Source organism: Cyanistes caeruleus, chromosome 2 (genome assembly GCF_971803275.1).
Source record: "Cyanistes caeruleus chromosome 2, bCyaCae1.hap1.1, whole genome shotgun sequence".
In the NCBI taxonomy this organism is placed as follows: Eukaryota; Metazoa; Chordata; class Aves; order Passeriformes; family Paridae; genus Cyanistes; species Cyanistes caeruleus.
In genome coordinates this window covers 70966781-70985487 of record NC_141702.1, presented here as the reverse complement: position 1 = coordinate 70985487, position 18707 = coordinate 70966781, and the positions used below count along the sequence as shown (strand labels likewise).

The window sequence follows — 18707 nt, the reverse complement described above, 5'->3', positions numbered from 1 at the left end:
TTGTTAATTAGTGATACTTGTCAGTGTGGAGAGGATTCCATTTTATGAGTGGTGAATGTCAAGCATGACTGACAGCAGTCATACATCCTTCCTCTTCCCCAAGAGTAGGTTCTTGGCTTTTGATCTGGAATCCTATACAATTTCTCATGAAGATATTGGATCTAATGTATGTTTGCATTAATGAAGGGAAGATTGATACAATGAGCTTTGGTGTTTTGTTTTTAGTAGTTCTTCATTTCCTATGCAAAAATGCTCTGCCTATGACATAATATTTTTTATAACAGCTCCACTGTGCTTCATAAAGATTGTTCAGCAACTGATCTCATCCTAGAATTTTCAGAGGGAGTTTGAAAATAAAATCCAAGATCAACGATATGAGGAAGTATTTGCCGTGTGCTATGGCTGCTGAGGAGTTAAATTTGGACACTGTCAACGTAAAGGACAGTGATTTCATCATTCTCTTCAAATAACAGGGAAAACATGCAGCAGAATGTTTTGCAGTAGTGTTAGGTGAGAGGCAGTCTGAAAACTAGGGACTGAGTTTGAGAAATTGATGAAAAATATCCCTTTACACAGAGGACTGTTTCCAGTAATTTTATGGGACTTTCCTCAGTCTTGCTGAGAAAAATAACTGTAAACTCTTCAAAGTGCTTCTCTTTTCCCTTCAGCATCACCTGTGCCTTGCCCAGCTCTGCCCTGCTGTCGACTTCTCTGTGAGCTGATTTCATGCAAACCTCAAGCCATCTTAGCTGTGAAGATACGACTGTGAGGGGAGGGTGGGATAGCAAAGCTGTTTGTCACCTCTGGGTCCATGGCATTAAGCTTTTGCTCTCTTACCAGGTGATGCTCTTGGTGGCTGCATGTAAGTGAATATGAGTAGTGAAAAACAGGTGCTCCCTTCTGAACTTGACAAGAAAAGTGTTGGGATGCGGATGTGTATTTTCCTTCAGCTACTGTTTTCCAATGCATCCCTGAAGACAAGATTTGAAACCAGTTTGTGCAATTACAGAGGCTCTGTCGTCTGTCTTGAGTGGGATTGTCATCCTCAGTAGTAATGGATATAGAGCAGTCAAGGAGGATGAGGATGGATGGCTGACATCATCTGCCTGCTGTCCAGCAGTGCTGCTAAATCCTCCTGTTCTGTCTTTGGGTGATACTTTGCACAAAGCCCTCACAGGCCAGTTAGATAGAAACCATGATAATTAAACAAGTAGAAAATAAAGTATTGCCATCTGCAAAGCACAAGTATGAAGATATGGGATAACTTTATTTTGCATGCAACTGGGACAGTCTTTCCTACTAGCATTTGGAATTGGCATTTTCATTGATTAATGTACTTGCTGCTGGGAGTGTACTCTGCTAGTCTGGGGGAGACAACACATAGCCCAGCAATTTTAAGTGTTCTGTCAGCAGTAGCGCATGGTTTTTGTAGCTAGTGGGGTCCAGCCAGGAAGAATCTGTAGACCTTGCCCTTTCTCTCTTGGTGTTTTTGATCCAGAAGAGGATTTGGCTCCTGAACCTATATGACTCTGCAACTACAGCAGGTCATATGGAGCCCTTGGATGTTTCAGAGGAACTCCATAAGCACGTGGCTCTTGACATCGGTATTTGGCCAACACTCTTGTTTTTCCAGGTGTGTCTTCCTGGTTACAAAAGCTGAATTTCAAGGTACATTCCTACATTATGACAATATATCATCTCTCCCAATTCTACCTCTTCTAAAAGGTTATTTCTTTGCCCTGTTTTTTATGTATGCTTAATTCCTGTTTGGTCGGCGGTACGCAGGGTGATTCACATCCTCAAATTCTCATGACACTGAAAGTTTAAATCTCTCATGCTTTCAGAGAGAGAAGTATATTTTAAACTGTTTTATATCAGAGAACAGAGGTGAATGAAAATGATAGAATTGTGAATTCCTTCTATGTGCTTTTCTTTGCACTGTGGTCAGAGAATGTAATAAGCAATAAAAGACCAGGGTCATTATTCTAATTGCTTTGAAATAAGAACACGTTCTTCTCTTGGTATAAATACCCATTGCTGCTATTGCAGCAGTGTGGGTTTGTGGCAGCTGAGAATGTGGCCTCAATGCAAATGCTGTGCTTTCTTCCTGTGGCATACTTATAGCAACAAATGTATTCTCTTGGATTAGAACTGGTTGTGACTTTGAAAAACACTGAATGACTTGTGTTTTAGAGGAGGTCACTGGAAGCTGGATGCTTTGTGGGGTTCAAGCTCAAGAAAGTACTGAGGCCTGTGTAGCAGCTGAGCTGAACAAAGCTTAGATGGATACATAGATACTGAGATGCGTGTTGTTTTTTTCAAAATTGGGGCCTAATTCTTGCCTCTCCTTTAAATCCAATTTGGGATAAAATATTAAATAGTGCAGAAAAAAGATCTCATTCCAGCAATTCCTATCCAGCCAAAATTAATGACATTGTGGGGCTTTGCTGTTATTGCAGGAGCCAAAGGCAAGCAGGATACAGACTGAATTATCAGAGTTAGTACCAAACTCAAAGGTGTTTTATCAGATTATGAACAAGGTGAATGATAAACTAGGGTTGAGAAGCTGGCTTTATGTGAACTGCTGAATAAGAAGAATTTCCTGGTAGCTTTCTCCTCATCTATCAAAGTTAAGTTTTTTAGTCTTAGAATAGATTATTTGTAATAGATGTTTTAGTGGAGGTAAGGGCAGAGGACCATTTCTTTTTTTTAAAGAGAAATAAATAGCCCTGAAAGCAGGTAGTAAATTTTTACATTATAGATTGGGTAATATAGTAAGAATAAACTGCAAAGTAAAAATAGGGACAAAATTGAATTATAAATGCTCTCAACAAAATGCCTTCCTTCTTCCCTTGTAAATTACTGAATTTCCTGCATTCAGTGTGTGGGTCCCATTCCTGCATCCACCCTGTGTTAAGAATCAAAGTGAAAACTATCAGCTGCAGCAGCCTATCATTTTGTATTTCCAGTGGAGATAATTTAGGTATAACGCAGTGACATTGAATATTGGTAAAAAGATGACAGCCCATGATTAAAGTTCTGCACCAGGTAAAATAAATGGCTGGAGGATTGAAGACAAAATGACAAAAGTATTGTTTGATATTGTCTGGTATCTTGTTTTTTAATAACACTAATCAAATGTCTATTGTTGGTTTTAAGCACTAGATATATTGTTTTTAACAAGCCTTTCAGGAAAGAAAAACCAGACATATAATACGTACATTTGACATAAAATACAAGGTGGTAGTTCTGTCCTTCAATTGCTGTATCAAGGTGGAGTTTTTTTAGAAAATATGTCAATTCTTAGCAGACTGGTTTCAGATTTCAGTGTTAATCTTTCAATATCCTGGGTGCAGTAGTTTTACTGAGTGGAAAAAATTGTGGATAATGAATGTAGTTGATAAGCTTAATTTTTTAAAACACATTTGGCAGAAAACATTGGCAGATATTTATGTATTTTTTTTTTGTTTACTGATATTACTGTGAGGGTCATGTATTTTTACATGAATATTATTTCTTATTTGTAATTATTAGCTTCTTTCTATGGAAAACTCTGCGTGGAAAGGAGTTTTTTAAGAAATATGAAGGCAGTTCAAGTTTATAGATTTTGCAAGGCCTGAGAAAATTCCTTAGAAATCTTAGAATCCATCAGAATAGAATATTTACCCTTCTTCCTTAATAATGCAACTTACAGAATTGGTGGTATAGCCTCATTATGAATATATACAAAATGTCTTTGTCTAAAGACACTACCTGGAGCTACCCCAAGTTATAAAATGGCAGTGTTACCATTTAGGAAACAGAACAGAAGAGGGAGAAAACAGAGGCAGTGAAGAACAGGGCTAAGTTTTCAACTGAAAGGAGTATAAGGGTTGTCTCTGCTCCCAGACCTGCAGAAATGCACTGTTCCTGGAGTGAAGTTCAGATATGGGCAAGCAGAAATGTGAAAGAAGCAAGGAGCATGCAACAGGTAGCAGCTGTCTGAAGAAGACTGTGCAGTGTTTGAGTGGTTGCCTTCCAGTGTGGCATTTTTCCTTCCAACATAGTGTTACATTTCAGGTCTACTCTCTACTCCCTGTTTTTTATACTCAGCATGGGGCTTCTACAGTGTTAAATATCTCAGATGAGAAGGTGTCTGAATGTATTTCGGGTTCTCCACTAGGACTCATCTGAAATTTGTGAACAAGGAGGGAATTGAGCTGTTGCTCTTCTTTTTGCTCACCAAGCCAAGAAGTGAGAGCTCCTAATGCCAACTCACAATTTGAGATTGTGGTGGGTGTTCCATAACAGTAGAGGATAGATCACCCAACAAGGACACAGGCTATCTGGCTCCAGGTACTCTGTCTACTGCACTTCCAGATTTACTCTGTCCTGAAGAGATGTGGGTGCCATAGCCACCACATTAAGGACTGCTTTGGAGGCTCTGCTCACCTTTTTCCTCAAATCTGCCCCTTCCTGCATACTTGCCTGGCTCCTGGGATGCAGTAGAAAGCAGAGCCACTGCCAACACCCATTCTTCCAGCTGCATGTAAGTGATGTCCACACCTCTGTGCTGCACTGTCACATCCTGTCTGGCTGCACTGGATGTCTTTTGAATAGGACTGATGTGCAGAGAACTGGGCTGTGGCTACAAAGTGTAGATACTAGAATAGTCAGCTCAGAGCAAATTTTTCAGGTGTTGAATATGTAAAAGTCTAAAAGTTAGATGGGGATTGTGAGGATTGCTTTCTTGGCTTCTGTGGTTCTAGTCCAGAATATTTTCAAGGGGTGAAACATCATATTTAAAGAGGGAGAGCTAATTGCTGTTTTGTAGATATTACTGTATTTTTTATAAAGGAGAGGGCAAGGTTGGAGGAACAAGTTGCTGTTGCTTGTGCCAGGGAAAAGTACTACTAGCTTCAGACTTTGCCTGGGAGTTTTAGCTGGTGTCCAAGGTAGAGAAGGTTGTTATCTGACAAGGGAATATGTGAAGTCTCCTTCTGGGAGTGACTCTTGTTTTCACATGGAGAAATGTGACAATAGTGCTGAGTAGCAAACAAGTATTATCAGTGAGCTTTAAAATAAGGGAGTAGAAAGGATGTCTCCCACACTAGGAGACACCACACGATTGGAACCATATGAAGTCAATTAATAAGATTTTTGGCTCCTGTGGAGAATGGAGAAGAGAGACACAATGCAAGGAATTGAATTGTGAAATTGAGGTTATATTGAAGGCATTTATAGGATTAGGGAGACTTGCAAGAAGTGGTGGGGGAGAAAAAAGTGTTTTGATTTTAGCTCCAGATATTTAAGGAAGGTGACTTTCTAGTGTGCAGGCCAAAGGGAAACAAAAGTTTTGCTATTTGGGCAGACTCCACATGTTCTTTGTACTTTCTCCCTTATCAGCCTGCTGTTGCATACCAGTCAGGTGGGGAAAACCGGATTATGTGCCTCCTTCCCCCTGGAGCCTCATGTGAGTCACTGATTGGCACATTGTAGTTCTTGGTTTGTTCCACAGGTTGGCTTTCAGCATCTTAAAATATAAGGGTAAAGAACAAGAACTGATCAGGCTGGAAACTTCTTTCTTTCTTTTTTTTTTTTTTTCTAATGAAAAAGAGAAGTAAAGCATATTTCTAAAGTAGCAAATACTTGTTAAATATAAGGAGAGTTATTAATGCATGACTGTAAATTAATATGATGAATCAAATAAAAAGATGAGGCTCTGCTAAGAGTGAAGCAATCATTGCCTTTTATCCTCTAAGTATCATTAGAAGATACTTTCTTTTGCTTGCCTTCTTTGTTCACTGCACAGCTATTGCCTTCAGAAAAAGAAACAAAGTCATAGTTAAATGTTGAGTAAGAAGAGCTCATTCCTCCTGTGGTGCAAAATATAAATAGAAGCAAGTGACCAAAATATAGAAAAACTTTCCCTAGTTTGTACAATAGTTCAATAAAGAATGGGGATATTGAACAAAGTCTTTTGATTCACATTGCCATTTTATGCAAGCCTCAAAAGTTTCCAATCATTTTAATTGTCATAATGAAAATCCCTGTTGTTTCTGCCAGACTACTTTTGTTGCATTTTGTTTGCTTTTTTTTTCTTTTTATCAAAGAAAACTACTTTTAGGGTCAGTGAATGCAGAGTTAAAATATGTTCCAGTACTGGGAGAAGATAAGTACATGGTTTCCTGAATCTGTACCTTAATGTGGCTCACCTATTAAAAGGAAGTAATCTAGAATATCTCTTCTTAGTGATGGTTGATCTCCCCTACTAAGTTACCTTTTGATTATGCCATTTCTGAATAGTTTTAGCTTCAGTCTCATTCTCTTGGCTTTCAGTGTGAGGGTTCTTACAGGATTTCCCTTGAAATAAGTAACAGCATCTCATCAACACATAGTATTGATCTCAGTGTGTTATAAACCACTTGTAACAACTCACTCACTGAGGGGCATTCCTGAAAACTATAAATTATGAGATTTAGAAGCAGTGGCATCTTCCTGTCTTGATTCCACTATGCTTTTGAGGAGATTTTGCAGAACTTTGGTTTGGTTTGGTTTTGGTGATGTGGGTTTGGCTTTTTTTTTGTTTGTCTTTTCGTTGGGTTTTTTTGTTTGTTTGTTTGTGGTTTTTCTGTTTGTTTTGGGTTTTTTGTTTTTTTTATATAGAGTTTAATATTAAATCTTTTGACTATTTTTACACAGGCATGTTTTCATTTAGACTACAATGTTCAGGAACTGAATGTGCCTTTTGTATGTATGCAGAGCCCTCAATAAAGAAAAGTCATGTTCTCGTAGTTCCAGTTAGCACTATAAATAGCCTTAGAATAATGTAGTGCTGAAAGCCACAGAGAGCCCCCATAGATACCTCCCAGAATCTCGCCAAAAGGCAGAGGAGCAATGTTTTTTGGAGCTCAAAAGAGAGAGAATCCTTGCTGGTTATGTCTCTTGACATGAATTTCACCCAGCATCACAAGTAGAGGGGAAATATCCTCTAGTTTCCTTTTACCCTGGTCATGTTTCCCATACAACTGCTTGAACCTCAGTAAAGGCAACTGCAATTACAGTGTCAATTGCCACTTTATCATGAGAACTCAAGGATAAGCCTCTCTGTTCCACATCCATTTCCTCCTGTCCATAAACAGCCCTGTTTCTCTGACAGCCCTTTCATCATCATCAACTTGACCTAATGCAGGATTCTGTCTGCTGCGTCCTTTCGTGTTGCTGTGGAAGTCTCAGCCATTCTTCAAGTCAGCTTAGGCCGGCTCTTGTAGATTCTTTCTGCACAGTATCCTTGAGGTAAAACCTGTCCCAGCTATCCATGCAGCTGAAAAATGACTCATGTAGAGTCTTGCATCTCACTTCCCCATCAATTTCCCTGGCCCTTACTTGACAAAAGTAGCCTTTCACTACTCTCATTCATTCAAAATGAGCACTTCTGTCTTTTTTTCTATTTCACATTGTTTTTCTCCATTGGCTCCTTCTGTTCTGTCTAATCAAAACTAACTACTATCTTCCAGTGCCAGGGCTGCTCACAGTCTTTAACTCCCTACTCAGTACTTTTTTTTTTTAAATAAGAAAAGACTGACTCTCCTCTGTAGATGTTAAGCCACATTGGTATCAATCACTTGCCCACTGTATTGTTATATTAGCATCTCTTACCTTTCTTACATGATTCCTTTGGGAAGGGATGGAGGTCCTGGATATCTAAGGACGTGTTTCATTGTCCTCCCACAAATCCTTAAAATGCTCATTCACTGTGATGCCTCAGTGTTCTTGGCACCACTTCGATTAATCACTCGTGTAACTAATTAAACTGTTGTACTGTAACTAACATGCCATGTCCAGTCCACTGTGTTTCTTTGAACATCCCCATCTGCATCCTAGCTCTTGCTGATTGTTTGAAAGATAAAAGTTGCTTTGAGAAAAGGCCATCACTGTAATGTGTTTGGTGTTTGTACAAAGCCTGGCACTGACTCTTGGCAGTTCAGAATCAGTAGGTGATTAAGGTATGTTTTGTGTCACTGGGTCTATGTAAATGGCTGATGGATTGTGATTTGTTGTGGATTCCAGCAGATTGTTCCAGACACCTTCATTGAACTTGCCACATATGCCACTTCGATAGTAATATACAGGCAGGCATATAGCACCTAGAGGTGTTGATACATCATGAAATATTTATAAGTATGGGAATAATGTAAAACCTCATCCAGACTCGATCCATCATTTTGAAACATTTCATACCTGAAAAATCTCACTGTGTTCTATACAGCCATCTATGGAGGCTTCATGGAGACTGCAATGAACTTTTAATTGAACGTGAATAAACCAAACACTGAAATTCTATTTAATTTTAGCAAAAGACATAAAAGCTAAAGTTTTTTGCATGCTGGGGACAACATAATTTTTAATAATCATTTTGAATGTGTCTCTGTTAGCTACTTGCAGCTTCAAAGTAATTTTCATTCCATAAGCATGTTTGAAAAATGCTTCAACACACTGAATTCCAAAATACAGACTACAAGGTTGATATGTTGGACTTAAATCTGTTCAGAGTATCCCAGTGTATGTGCATTCACTGATTTTGGTTGAAAAGTTCAGCATAACATCATAGCATCTTAGTTCAAGATGTATCAGAGTTTTACAGATACCATGATAAAACAATGCTGGCCTTCAAATAAAAGCTGTCTGTTAGCAGTAGATTCAGTAAATGCTATTACTAAAATGCGTTTAAAACCTAGACACAGACAAAACCACATTGACCAATGCACTGAGTCATGGCCATATAACAGCAGCCCAGGCACCATTAAGCTGTACTGTTATACATGCTGTTCATCTTCCCCACTGAGAAATGCTGCATAGATCACCATCTCTGCCCTAATTTTGTCAATAAAGCTCTTCATTAAATTAAATAGCCAAAACAAGTTATCCTTTGGAAATTCTGATTAGCTCTCTAGAGTGATTTTTTTTTTAGCTTTTAATAATAAGCCATATATAGATGCAAACAAACATTTTCAAAAAGCAAATAAATGGGCTTATGTATGTCTGCAGGAAAATGTTTTGACTGTGTAACTATGATAATGTGATTGACAAGTAGAGAAACAGTGGGGGTTATTTTATTTTTCTGGCTTGGTAAGTGAAATGCTACCTGGATGGAACACAGACATGTAATCCAGTGAAGCATTTTTCCCTTTCTAATTAGTGATACTTTGAACTCCTTGGGGGAGACCAATTTGTGGACCCCATGCTGCATTATGCCTTTAATAAACATATATACTGACTCTTAAGCACAGATCAAACAGCTCAGCTTCTGAAGCCTGATTTTGCTCTCAGTCTCAGTATATTGCTGTGTGATTTTTACAGCTTGGCATCTTGTGGAGTTAAAAACATACTTGTGTTAGATTAATGAACTCATTGTGAGAAGTGCAGTTCCTTATTCCTTAATTTGGAATAAAAGATAAGCTGGTATTTAATTTTGTCAGAAAAGTTAAATTCAAATGGTTATTTTTCTTCTTTTAAGTCACTTATAATTTCCCACAATTATATAGTAAATGATATAATTTGAAAAAGAACAGTGAAAAAAATACTGTGGTTATTAGCATTGAAATCTGTCTGGAAGTGTGTATTGCCATGGGAAATAATTGCTTCTCAGTCCAATCCCAGGCTCTGCCACTGATCTACTATATTTTAGCAAGCAGTCTGCTCATTTGGTTCCTTAGAGACAACACATATTAAATGGAGATGTGACCACATCACTTACAAACAGTGTGATGTTAGCATTCAGTTCTCAAAATCTATCTACACTTAGAATTCCCATTTATTTCAGGTGGAATAACTTTTGGATGATCTCAGGAGCACTATTTTTAATGTACATGTTTGAGAGATGATTAGTAAATCAAAGCACATTAGTAAGAGATAATGACAACACTCAAAATATAAGACTGAAAAGAGGAAGACTATTGTGGTTTAGTCTAATCTGATTCAGCAGTGCTGAAGTAAGCACATTTTAGTCTAGTAAGAAATTTAGTGTACCTGTTTTTCAAAAACTAGACGTGATTTAATGCAGTAAGTAGTGTGATTGTTCGCACATGAACTTCTATGTAAAATTCAGGAAAGCCACACGGCTGCAGGATGCCAGGCCTGTGTATCTGCTATTGTGAAGGAATCTCTGGTTATGATGGCAAGACCCCTGAATCTGTGTCTAAACAGAGGGAAGTCTCCTGTAGCCAGTGTTTGCTGTACAGTTGGAAGCAACATCTTAACCCAAGGAGGTTTTTCTATCATCCACTTTGTAATAGGGCAATAATTTTACTGCTTTTCAGTTTGATATAGCAGTGTTATCTCTGTGGGAGTATTTGAGGTACTGGTGGGTTTTTTGGTTGTTTTTATTTTTCTGTCTATAATAAGCAGTTACTCCAAGTGTTTCTTGAAATAGCAACTATTCTCCCTGAACTGCAGTTTTATTTTCTTTTGGCTTTTATTTCAGCTGCGGGAGCCAGCTGCTCCAAAGAGTGTGGGAAGCTGACTTGGAGGCCTGTCAGCTGTTGATCCGAGGGTTTCAGCTGAAAGAAGCCAGTTGCTGTGTTTTTGAGGAAGAAGAGAACCAAATGGATGAGATGGAGATGACTGCTGATGCCCCACCTGATTCTGAAAAAAGAAAAGAAGGTCACTTTCTGAAGGGCACAGAGTGGGGTGCTGTTTCCTGCCCCAAACACAGGGAGCTGAAAGAGGTATCTGAAATAGTCTGAAGCTGCATTTCAAGTAATATTGCTGGTTTTCCTTTTGAGAGGAGGAGTTGAATCTTTATCATGGGTCAGCAGGGCAGGTTAAGTATGAACTTAACATCTAGCTTCTAATCTGGGACATGAGTAAAATAGCTTATTAGCTTCTCAGAAGTCCCTCAACCCTTTTTCCTTTTACCATCAGTGTTTTTATAATACAGAAATTATTCAGGCAATAAATGCAGAGTATACATCAGGATTTAAAGGAAAAACTATTAAGTATTTAACCAAAATTATCAGTTGTTCCTCATCTCACTGACAAGTTTCATTCTGAGTTGGTTCTGCTGACTTGGTAGCCTGGACCATTCTTAGCTGACATGAAGAGTGAGTTCGTTTTCCTCCCTTAGTGCAATGGTCAAAGGCTTCTGAGCTAAAAGATGCTAATAGGCTTACAGCATCCAACAATTATTGAAAGGAGGAAAAAATCATGTAGCTTAGAAAGCTTGGCAAATTTATTTCAAGTTTTCATGTTTTGATCTGGAATGTTATCTCTGCTTGAAAAATTAAGCAGTATCTGATAGTCTTTTAACTGTACTGTCTAGGTAAACAAGCTGTTAAAAAAGCTTCATCACCCAACAGCACCACTGTGACAAAAAGACCCTCCAACAGCAGTTGTTAGCTTTATTACCATAGAATCAAGTTGAGAAAAATTTAAATTATGCTTAATTGCATTTGATGTTAAGAGCCATTGAACTGTGCATTGCTCTGAAATCTGATGCCTAATTTTGCATTTATACTGGCTGAGTCTTAGTGGAAATCAGACCTGACTGTAAAATCTCTTGTTAGTAAAATTCTGGTTTTATGTCGGGCTTCAGTAGTCCTTGCAGTCTTTTCCCAGGGTAAAATACTGGCTTCACATAGAGAACATTTTTATTAGAAATGGTCAGCTTGGCTTTGATTCCACCCCATCACTGCCTTACCGTATTTTTTTATGAGTCTGTTGAAATAATATTGGTTGGTTATGAAATAACATAATATGTTGGTTATAGAAAGCTGTGCTCCAGTGTCAAAAGTGCTTAGAGGCTCTGGAGTGTTTGGGATTTTGTTTTGCTACTGTTTCTGTAGCACTCCTGATATTTGTGCTATAGATTACCACCTGTTTCACCCCTGCAAGCCCAGATTGTTTCACTGGAAATCAACCTCACTATCCAAGAGTGACAGATGGGCAGCTGAAGTGAGGTGACTTCTGGCTGTGGAGAGATATGTGGGACTTGAGGGATGGTTCTCCACATCTTGAATGGAAGAGGAAACTGTATTTGCAGTGACAGGCAGTATCTAATCTTTTAGAGAAGAGCCATAACAGATTATTCCCTAACATCTCTTTCTAGTTCATCACAAGGCAGAATATAAAAGCAAACTAAAAAACCTGACACAAACGAAAAAACCTGACACAAATCTTGCTAACTTCTGGTTTTGAACATGTTGAAGTGCAAGCAAAGATCCATCTTGATTTGTGCATGGACTTGAAAAACAAACCACTTCTGAAGCATTTAAATGCCCTGTTATATGGTAGCGTATTTTTTATTTGAAAATAATTCAATATAGAAAAATAGTGATGTGATGCTTAGTCTCTCAATTTAGCCATTTATAAGACTTCCATGGAAAATCTTACCCTTTGCCATTAGCAGGGAACCTTTCCATAGCCATTTATCAGCAAGTGATAAATTTCATTTAACAGGGCTGTGGTGCCCCTGTGAGAGGGGTAGCTTGCTGTGGTTGCCATGTTTCTGGAATGACTTTTCTGTTCAACTGTGTCACAACCTCTCTTCACCATCAGGGAATTTCTAGAGAGCACCACTGGCCACTGAAGCAGAAGGAGAGAGTCATGTTCTTTGTACTTAGAGATTACTGAATTAATTACTTCAAGACAATATATGAAAGGCTGATAATAGCATATGTGCATATATGCCTTGGGAATATTTCATCCCCAGGTGATTGATTTATTTTACAGTGGAATTCTAAAAATGAAGCTCTCCAGTTATTTATTGTGTCATATAGAGCTAAGCACTAGTGCCAGGTGAATATTGGTTTTCTTGATGTGTACTATGAATAGTTTTCTTGCATATAACTGTATCTTACTCTATAGGTTTCCTTAGAAAGCAAAAAAAAAAAACCAAACAAAAATAAGTAAGAAACATAGCAATAATAAGAAAAGCAAAATAGATGAAAGAGCCCTTCTCATAGATCCTCAGATACTCCTTTGCAGAGGGGCCATTTATCATTTTTAATTAAATATCCTCACTAAATCATAAAATATGATATGTTCTGGTACAAAAATATGTAAGGTATAAATTCTTTGAAAGTTTGTTATTTTACTCTCATGCGCGCACAGGTTTATTAACTGTCAACAGTTATTTTATAGTTTTCATAACTGTGTTTTCTAAGATGCTACTGATTTTTTCCCCCCAGTTTTTATTTGGCATCCCAAAATAATTCAGTAAATCAGGCTTCCTCTATAAAACTGACTTTTAACTAGGGATGAAAATCAGATGCATTGGAAGCTCAACTTGTTGAAACATCATTAATGATGTTTTGGTGAAAACTAAATAAAGTGGGGCTAGCAAAAATCATCCTGTGAATTACTCTGAGTTACTTAAATAAGATGTGCTTCTCTCAATTGAAATAGCTCATTAGGCTATAGCATTAAAAACACACGGGAGCAAAGTTGCAGACAATATTGCTACCCTCAGTCATGTGGAAGTCAGCTTCCCTAATGTATTTGATAGAGATTCTTGAATTCTCATATAAGTGTGTATTTTCCAGCTGGTAGCTGTGTTGATGAAATCAGGGTGTCTCATCATTTCAGTTGTAGTTTGACTTTTTGTGACAATTTGGGCTTGATTTTCTTCTAAGTCTCCGAAAAATTAAAGACGGGTTTTAGCTTTCATCCCACAAACGTTCCATGCTTTTAAACTGAGTGAGGTGGAAATTGCAATGATCATTACTACATGGTTGCATATATGCATATCTGGGTGATTTCTAAAATATACAGTACCATTTCATTTCTCTTTAGACATTAATGCCTGCTTCTTCCACTCCTTATAATATCTTGCTTTATTTTATTGCTTCTCGATAATGTATGTGTAAGCAAACGCTTTTATAAAAGCTTTTAAAAACAGCAGAACCACCAGTGATAACTAATAAAGTTATTAATTTAGTTAAATAACTAAATAAATAACTAAACTGGGAGATTTGTGTGTGCTGGGACCTCCCTAACAGCAAGTAACCTGATGAACATGGGTATGTGTGCCCCTGCAGGCTTGAGTTCCTGACCTATCCTTTTTTCTTCTGCTGCTCTCTGGCTTGCTGTGCAGTGCTCCCTCTTAATCACTATGAAGGAAAGAAACACCTACTAGATTTCAAGAAAATTGAGGTGATTAAAGTTACAAGGTAAAATCCAAAATTCAGTAGTTTTAACTTCTGTTAGTCAGCATTTTTGGTAGTTGTCCCATCAGAATTGTTTGTGGTTAAATTCTCACTTTTTCATCACAAAACAAGTAGAGAACAGGGATAAAGATAAGGCCTGCTGTCTTTTCCTCTTCTTTACATATTTCAATTTGGCCAGCTGGGATGATGTTCTGGGGTTGGTTGAAGATCACTCTGGTGTTTGGAAAATGTTCTATAATTGTAAAGCATTCATGTGATTAAATTGTTAGAAGTTACTGAGGTCTAAATGATACCAAATGGACCATCACAAAAATAATATTTAATGTGGTGTCTGCCATTAAGAAGAAGTTATTGCAGAACAAGATGCAACATATTTCAGAATTTAGTGATAGCAAGCACCAAGAAAGCCTTTGTGAGCAGACTGTAACTGATTACTGTGCACTGGGATAGCCTGTGGTCCAGGAGGCAAACGTGTAATATGTGAAGGACAAAGCCTTTTGAAAGCCAAACAAACTGTGCATTCATTTGAGCTTTAATTAAACACTGTATTTGTGGAGCTTAGAAAATAATCTGGAAATTTTGAATTTAATCTTAGTTTTAAATGTCAGCATTAAGCATTGGTGAAATGTTACACATTTACAAATGAACACACAGCGTTTGTGTGTTCCTTGTATTGATCCAAGCTAAAAAAAGGATGTCAGTGGCAAGAGGCAGCTGGCTTGTACACAATGGTCAGATCCTCTGACTGAACAGCCACACGTGGAGCTGTGCAGCACAGTGGCCCTCAGCTGCATCTGAGGTGGGGTGGAGTTCTGCTGGTAAAAATCCTAGCTCCTTAGGTAGGGATTGTAGCACCTCAGTAAGCTTAATGTTTACATGTAATTTGGCAGTAAAAATACCATCAGAAAATTAATATAGCAGGCAAGAGAAATTTAAACTTTTTTTCAGATTGCTGAAAATAGTATCCAGTAGCAATTGTGATTGTATGACAGATTAATGATTTTGCACATTTATTATGTGTATCTATATATGAATTCTCATATAAGTGTGTATTTTCCAGCTGATAGCTGTGTTGATGAAATTAGGGTGTCCCATCATTTCAGTTGTAGTTTGACTTTTTGTGACTATTTGGGTTTGATTTTCTTCTAAGCCTCTGAAGAATTAAAGATGGGTTTCTGTATATATATGTGTGTGTGTGTCTGTGCATACCAAAGCAGTGTCCCTATCTCAGCTTATTATCAATAACACTGTTAGGCATGACCACTATTAATGATTTCCCAATGATGCTAACATCAAATTTCTTTGCTCCTCTGCCAGTCAATGAAACTTTGGCTAATTTCATATAACTTCATAGATGAAGGAAATTTTGAAGGAAGAATTGACTATAGTCAGCATTTGTTAGCAATAGGAGCATTGATTGGGTCTCTCATTTCCCCTGCCCAAAATCATTTGCAGGGTTCTTACAAAAAAAAAAAGAAAAAAGTGTGTAGACTCTCGAATGGCATACAGGTCTGCAAGAGCTTGATAGAAAAGTTTGTTTCAATCTATAGTTAGTCCTTCAGTTTTAAAGGCAGTATTCCTTGTGGGTTTTAAGTGAGAAGCCAAGGCAGGCTTTAATAAAATATATTCAGATATAGTTTTAAGCACTGGGAGGCTGCCACTGCCCCATTTCAAATTCAATTGAAGTCTTTCATGCATGTGAAGAAAATTGATGCAGTTGTTCAGCTTACATAACTTTTTATTGTGCTATATGGTTTTTATAAGTTCCATTAAAATCATACTGTTTATATAGCATGTATCTACTATATACTTAATAATTTATCTCTAACAGGTTATGGAAGATATTTCATTTGGAACAGAGGGACATTTATCTGAGGTAAGTGTTTCCTAGGCATTATAAAGTGGTGATATTGTACAGACTTTTCTTTGTCTCAATTAGAACAAATGACACTAGTTTTTATAGTGCTACCTTTGCTTAAAAATTGCTAGACAGTGTGTGAGCACTTGGAAAAGCAACACAGTCACAACTAGAGTAGGCCCATTCAGTTTTTTTTGTTTGTTTGTTTTTTTCCATTGAAGATAATGGTGTAATTGCTGAGTATTTCAGGGAGTTTATAGTTAAAACTTGTGCTAGTATTTTTTGACACATGCCAACAACAGGATGAACACACTGGGGAAAAGAAGAACCAGTAATAATTAGCCAGCCCCACTGTAGCACTGTCATGATGCTTAGGAATGGAGGAAAATTGTGATGCTTAGCCCATTTTCTTGTGTTCCACTAAAAATAGCTTTGAATTTATTTTTGAAGTGTAAAAGCATACAAGCATACTGCAGCAGAATACATGGTAACAGGAATTTCATCTAAATTAAATCATTGGATGTTTGTAATTTTACACCATTTTCATTAAAAAAAGATCACAGAACCTAGTCTATATATTCAAGAAAGCTGGGATGATTGAGTAACATGAGATATATGGCCTATGAGAAAAACCTGCTTATATACAAAAGTCTGTCTACCTACAAGCTAAAAGTTTAGCTAATATAGGTGTAAGGAGAGCTGCCCTGGTTCTAAGAGTTGTGCTGTTTCAGTCTGGTCCATTTTTGTATCAGTATGCCTTGGGTTGCAGCTTACATTGTAAGGAAATTTAGTATCCAAGCATTGTGTCCAGACAGCAAATAAATTGCATGGACAAGTAACCCCCAGTTCCCCTTCCATAACAACATACCTGCTTCCTGTCAAGTACAACTGACAAGTGCTCCAAACCAGGCAAATATTCAATAAATAATATTAAAATTTAGGGTAACTATTCTCATGAGACATTTCTTTAGATTCCCACCAGTGAATCTAAAGACTCTGGAGCAGCTGGAATGATCCAAGAAAGATAATCTAATTGCAGCACCAAGCTCAGATTGTTGACTTTGTGTTCAAGGAGTCTGGGACATGAGGGCACACCTAGGATTGACTGTTTGGCTGTGTGTGAGTTCAGCATAAATAAAAACAGGAAGCCTTGAGAGTGAAGGTGAACTGTGCAGAAAATGCAAATGGCCTTTCTGATCAGTGAACTTTGCCATAAGTTATAGATAAACTGTGTGGCTGCTTGTGTCCATACATGACATGAAATAGGGACAGGAAAACCCATGGGATAAAGACAGCAGAAAGCCCTACTGCCATCAGGGCAAAATACTGAGGGTACCAGAGCTCATAGGATAACAGGGCTGCCACTATAGAAGAGTACACCAAGAACTTAATATCTTAGAGTCCTCAGAAGTGGAGAGACTTTTGAAGTTTTGATGGAGAGGGACAAAAGTGTGTAAAGAGAATATAAAGCAATGATAGAAATAAAAAGAAAGGAAGCATGCTAGAAAGCCAGGCTCTACCACACTGCCCCAGCTGGACTGATGAAGATTTGTGAAGTCCATAAAGCTCTGTGAAAGTGTCAGCAGCCTGTACCATGTCAAGGTTTTGCCTAAATGTATCTTTGGTGCTCTGGTCCCGTAATTTGCACTGGTCAGTCTCCCCCACTGCCTGCAGGAGAGCACCCAGTTAAGTCATTCCTGATTGTTGCATCTTACTGACTTGGGAGCAGAGATGGGAATGAACAATCTTAGGAACCACCTATAAATGAAACCCTGCTATACTGACTCCCTGCACAGCAGGGTGTGGACACAGGAAAACAGTTTGGTACTTTGTTTCTTTTTCCAAGTCCTGACCCACTGTGAATTTTTATTGGTTAGTCAGTAAATAGCCTCATCCTCCCGCAGCAGGAGCTGGAATTGTCCCAGTGTAATTAAATGAGCCAGTGCAGTAGTGTACTCTCATTTTAGAAGGTCTGCAATTAGGGAAGATCTTCAGTCTACTAGCGATGAGAATAGGAAGACTGCTGTCAGGCCACAGCAGGGTGCTGGAAGGCAGTGAAAAACTCTGTTCCTGCAGAGATGCTTTTCCAGGGACACTCTTCTGTAGCTGTAATGGAAGATACACAAAGGGAGGACTTGCCAACGTCAGACTGTAATTCTGATGAGTCATTTAACACTCCCATGTGGAGAAGGGAGGGGGGTCAGTGCAAACAAAGGGAGTGTGGGAAAAGTGTGTGATGGTGGGAAAGAGATTGGTCACAGCTGGCTGGAAGGCTTTATGCCTAAATTGTTGCATATGAGAAAGTGGGGAGTGTGTCGTAGTGCTGGAGTCTCCTAAATATATATAACCACGCTGATGGAACGAGCAAAGAGTCTGTAAGTGGAAGGTGATAAGAGCAAAAGCAATTGGGAAACAACTTTGATCCCTCTTCTGAGAAAAGTTAGATAGCTACCTCCATGAAAGAAAGGCTCAGCTAAACAAAATCAGGGAAGCAACAGGGCATTTTCTGTGGGACAAACTGTAGGAGAAGGAATCGGCAAATATTCTTTGGTAGTGTCCAGAAGACATCAGGTTTATAGTACAGCTGCATCTTCTTTTGGTGCAGAAAAGTGCAAACACAATCACAGACTACATGTCTGTGTCAGCAGTTTCCTAGTGGGTCAAAAGTTTTGACAAAGAAAGGAAAAAAGTGTTAGTAAGAATGA

At 38.2% G+C, this 18707-nt stretch overlaps 1 protein-coding gene across 3 annotated transcripts in view; it reads left to right on the top strand.

Annotated features, from left to right (window-relative positions):
- The window catches only part of DISC1 (DISC1 scaffold protein), a 190248-nt gene that overhangs the window by 155422 nt on the left and 16119 nt on the right, over window positions 1–18707 (top strand). For 2 of the 3 annotated variants that reach the window (XM_086877818.1, XM_086877817.1), the window contains 2 exons: window positions 10463–10706; window positions 15976–16020. In XM_086877818.1, the coding sequence (XP_086733944.1) occupies window positions 10463–10706; window positions 15976–16020 (289 nt within the window). Of the gene's footprint in view, window positions 1–10462; window positions 10707–14071; window positions 14148–15975; window positions 16022–18707 lie in introns of those variants that run through there. The other variant, XM_086877815.1, reaches the window with a different exon arrangement.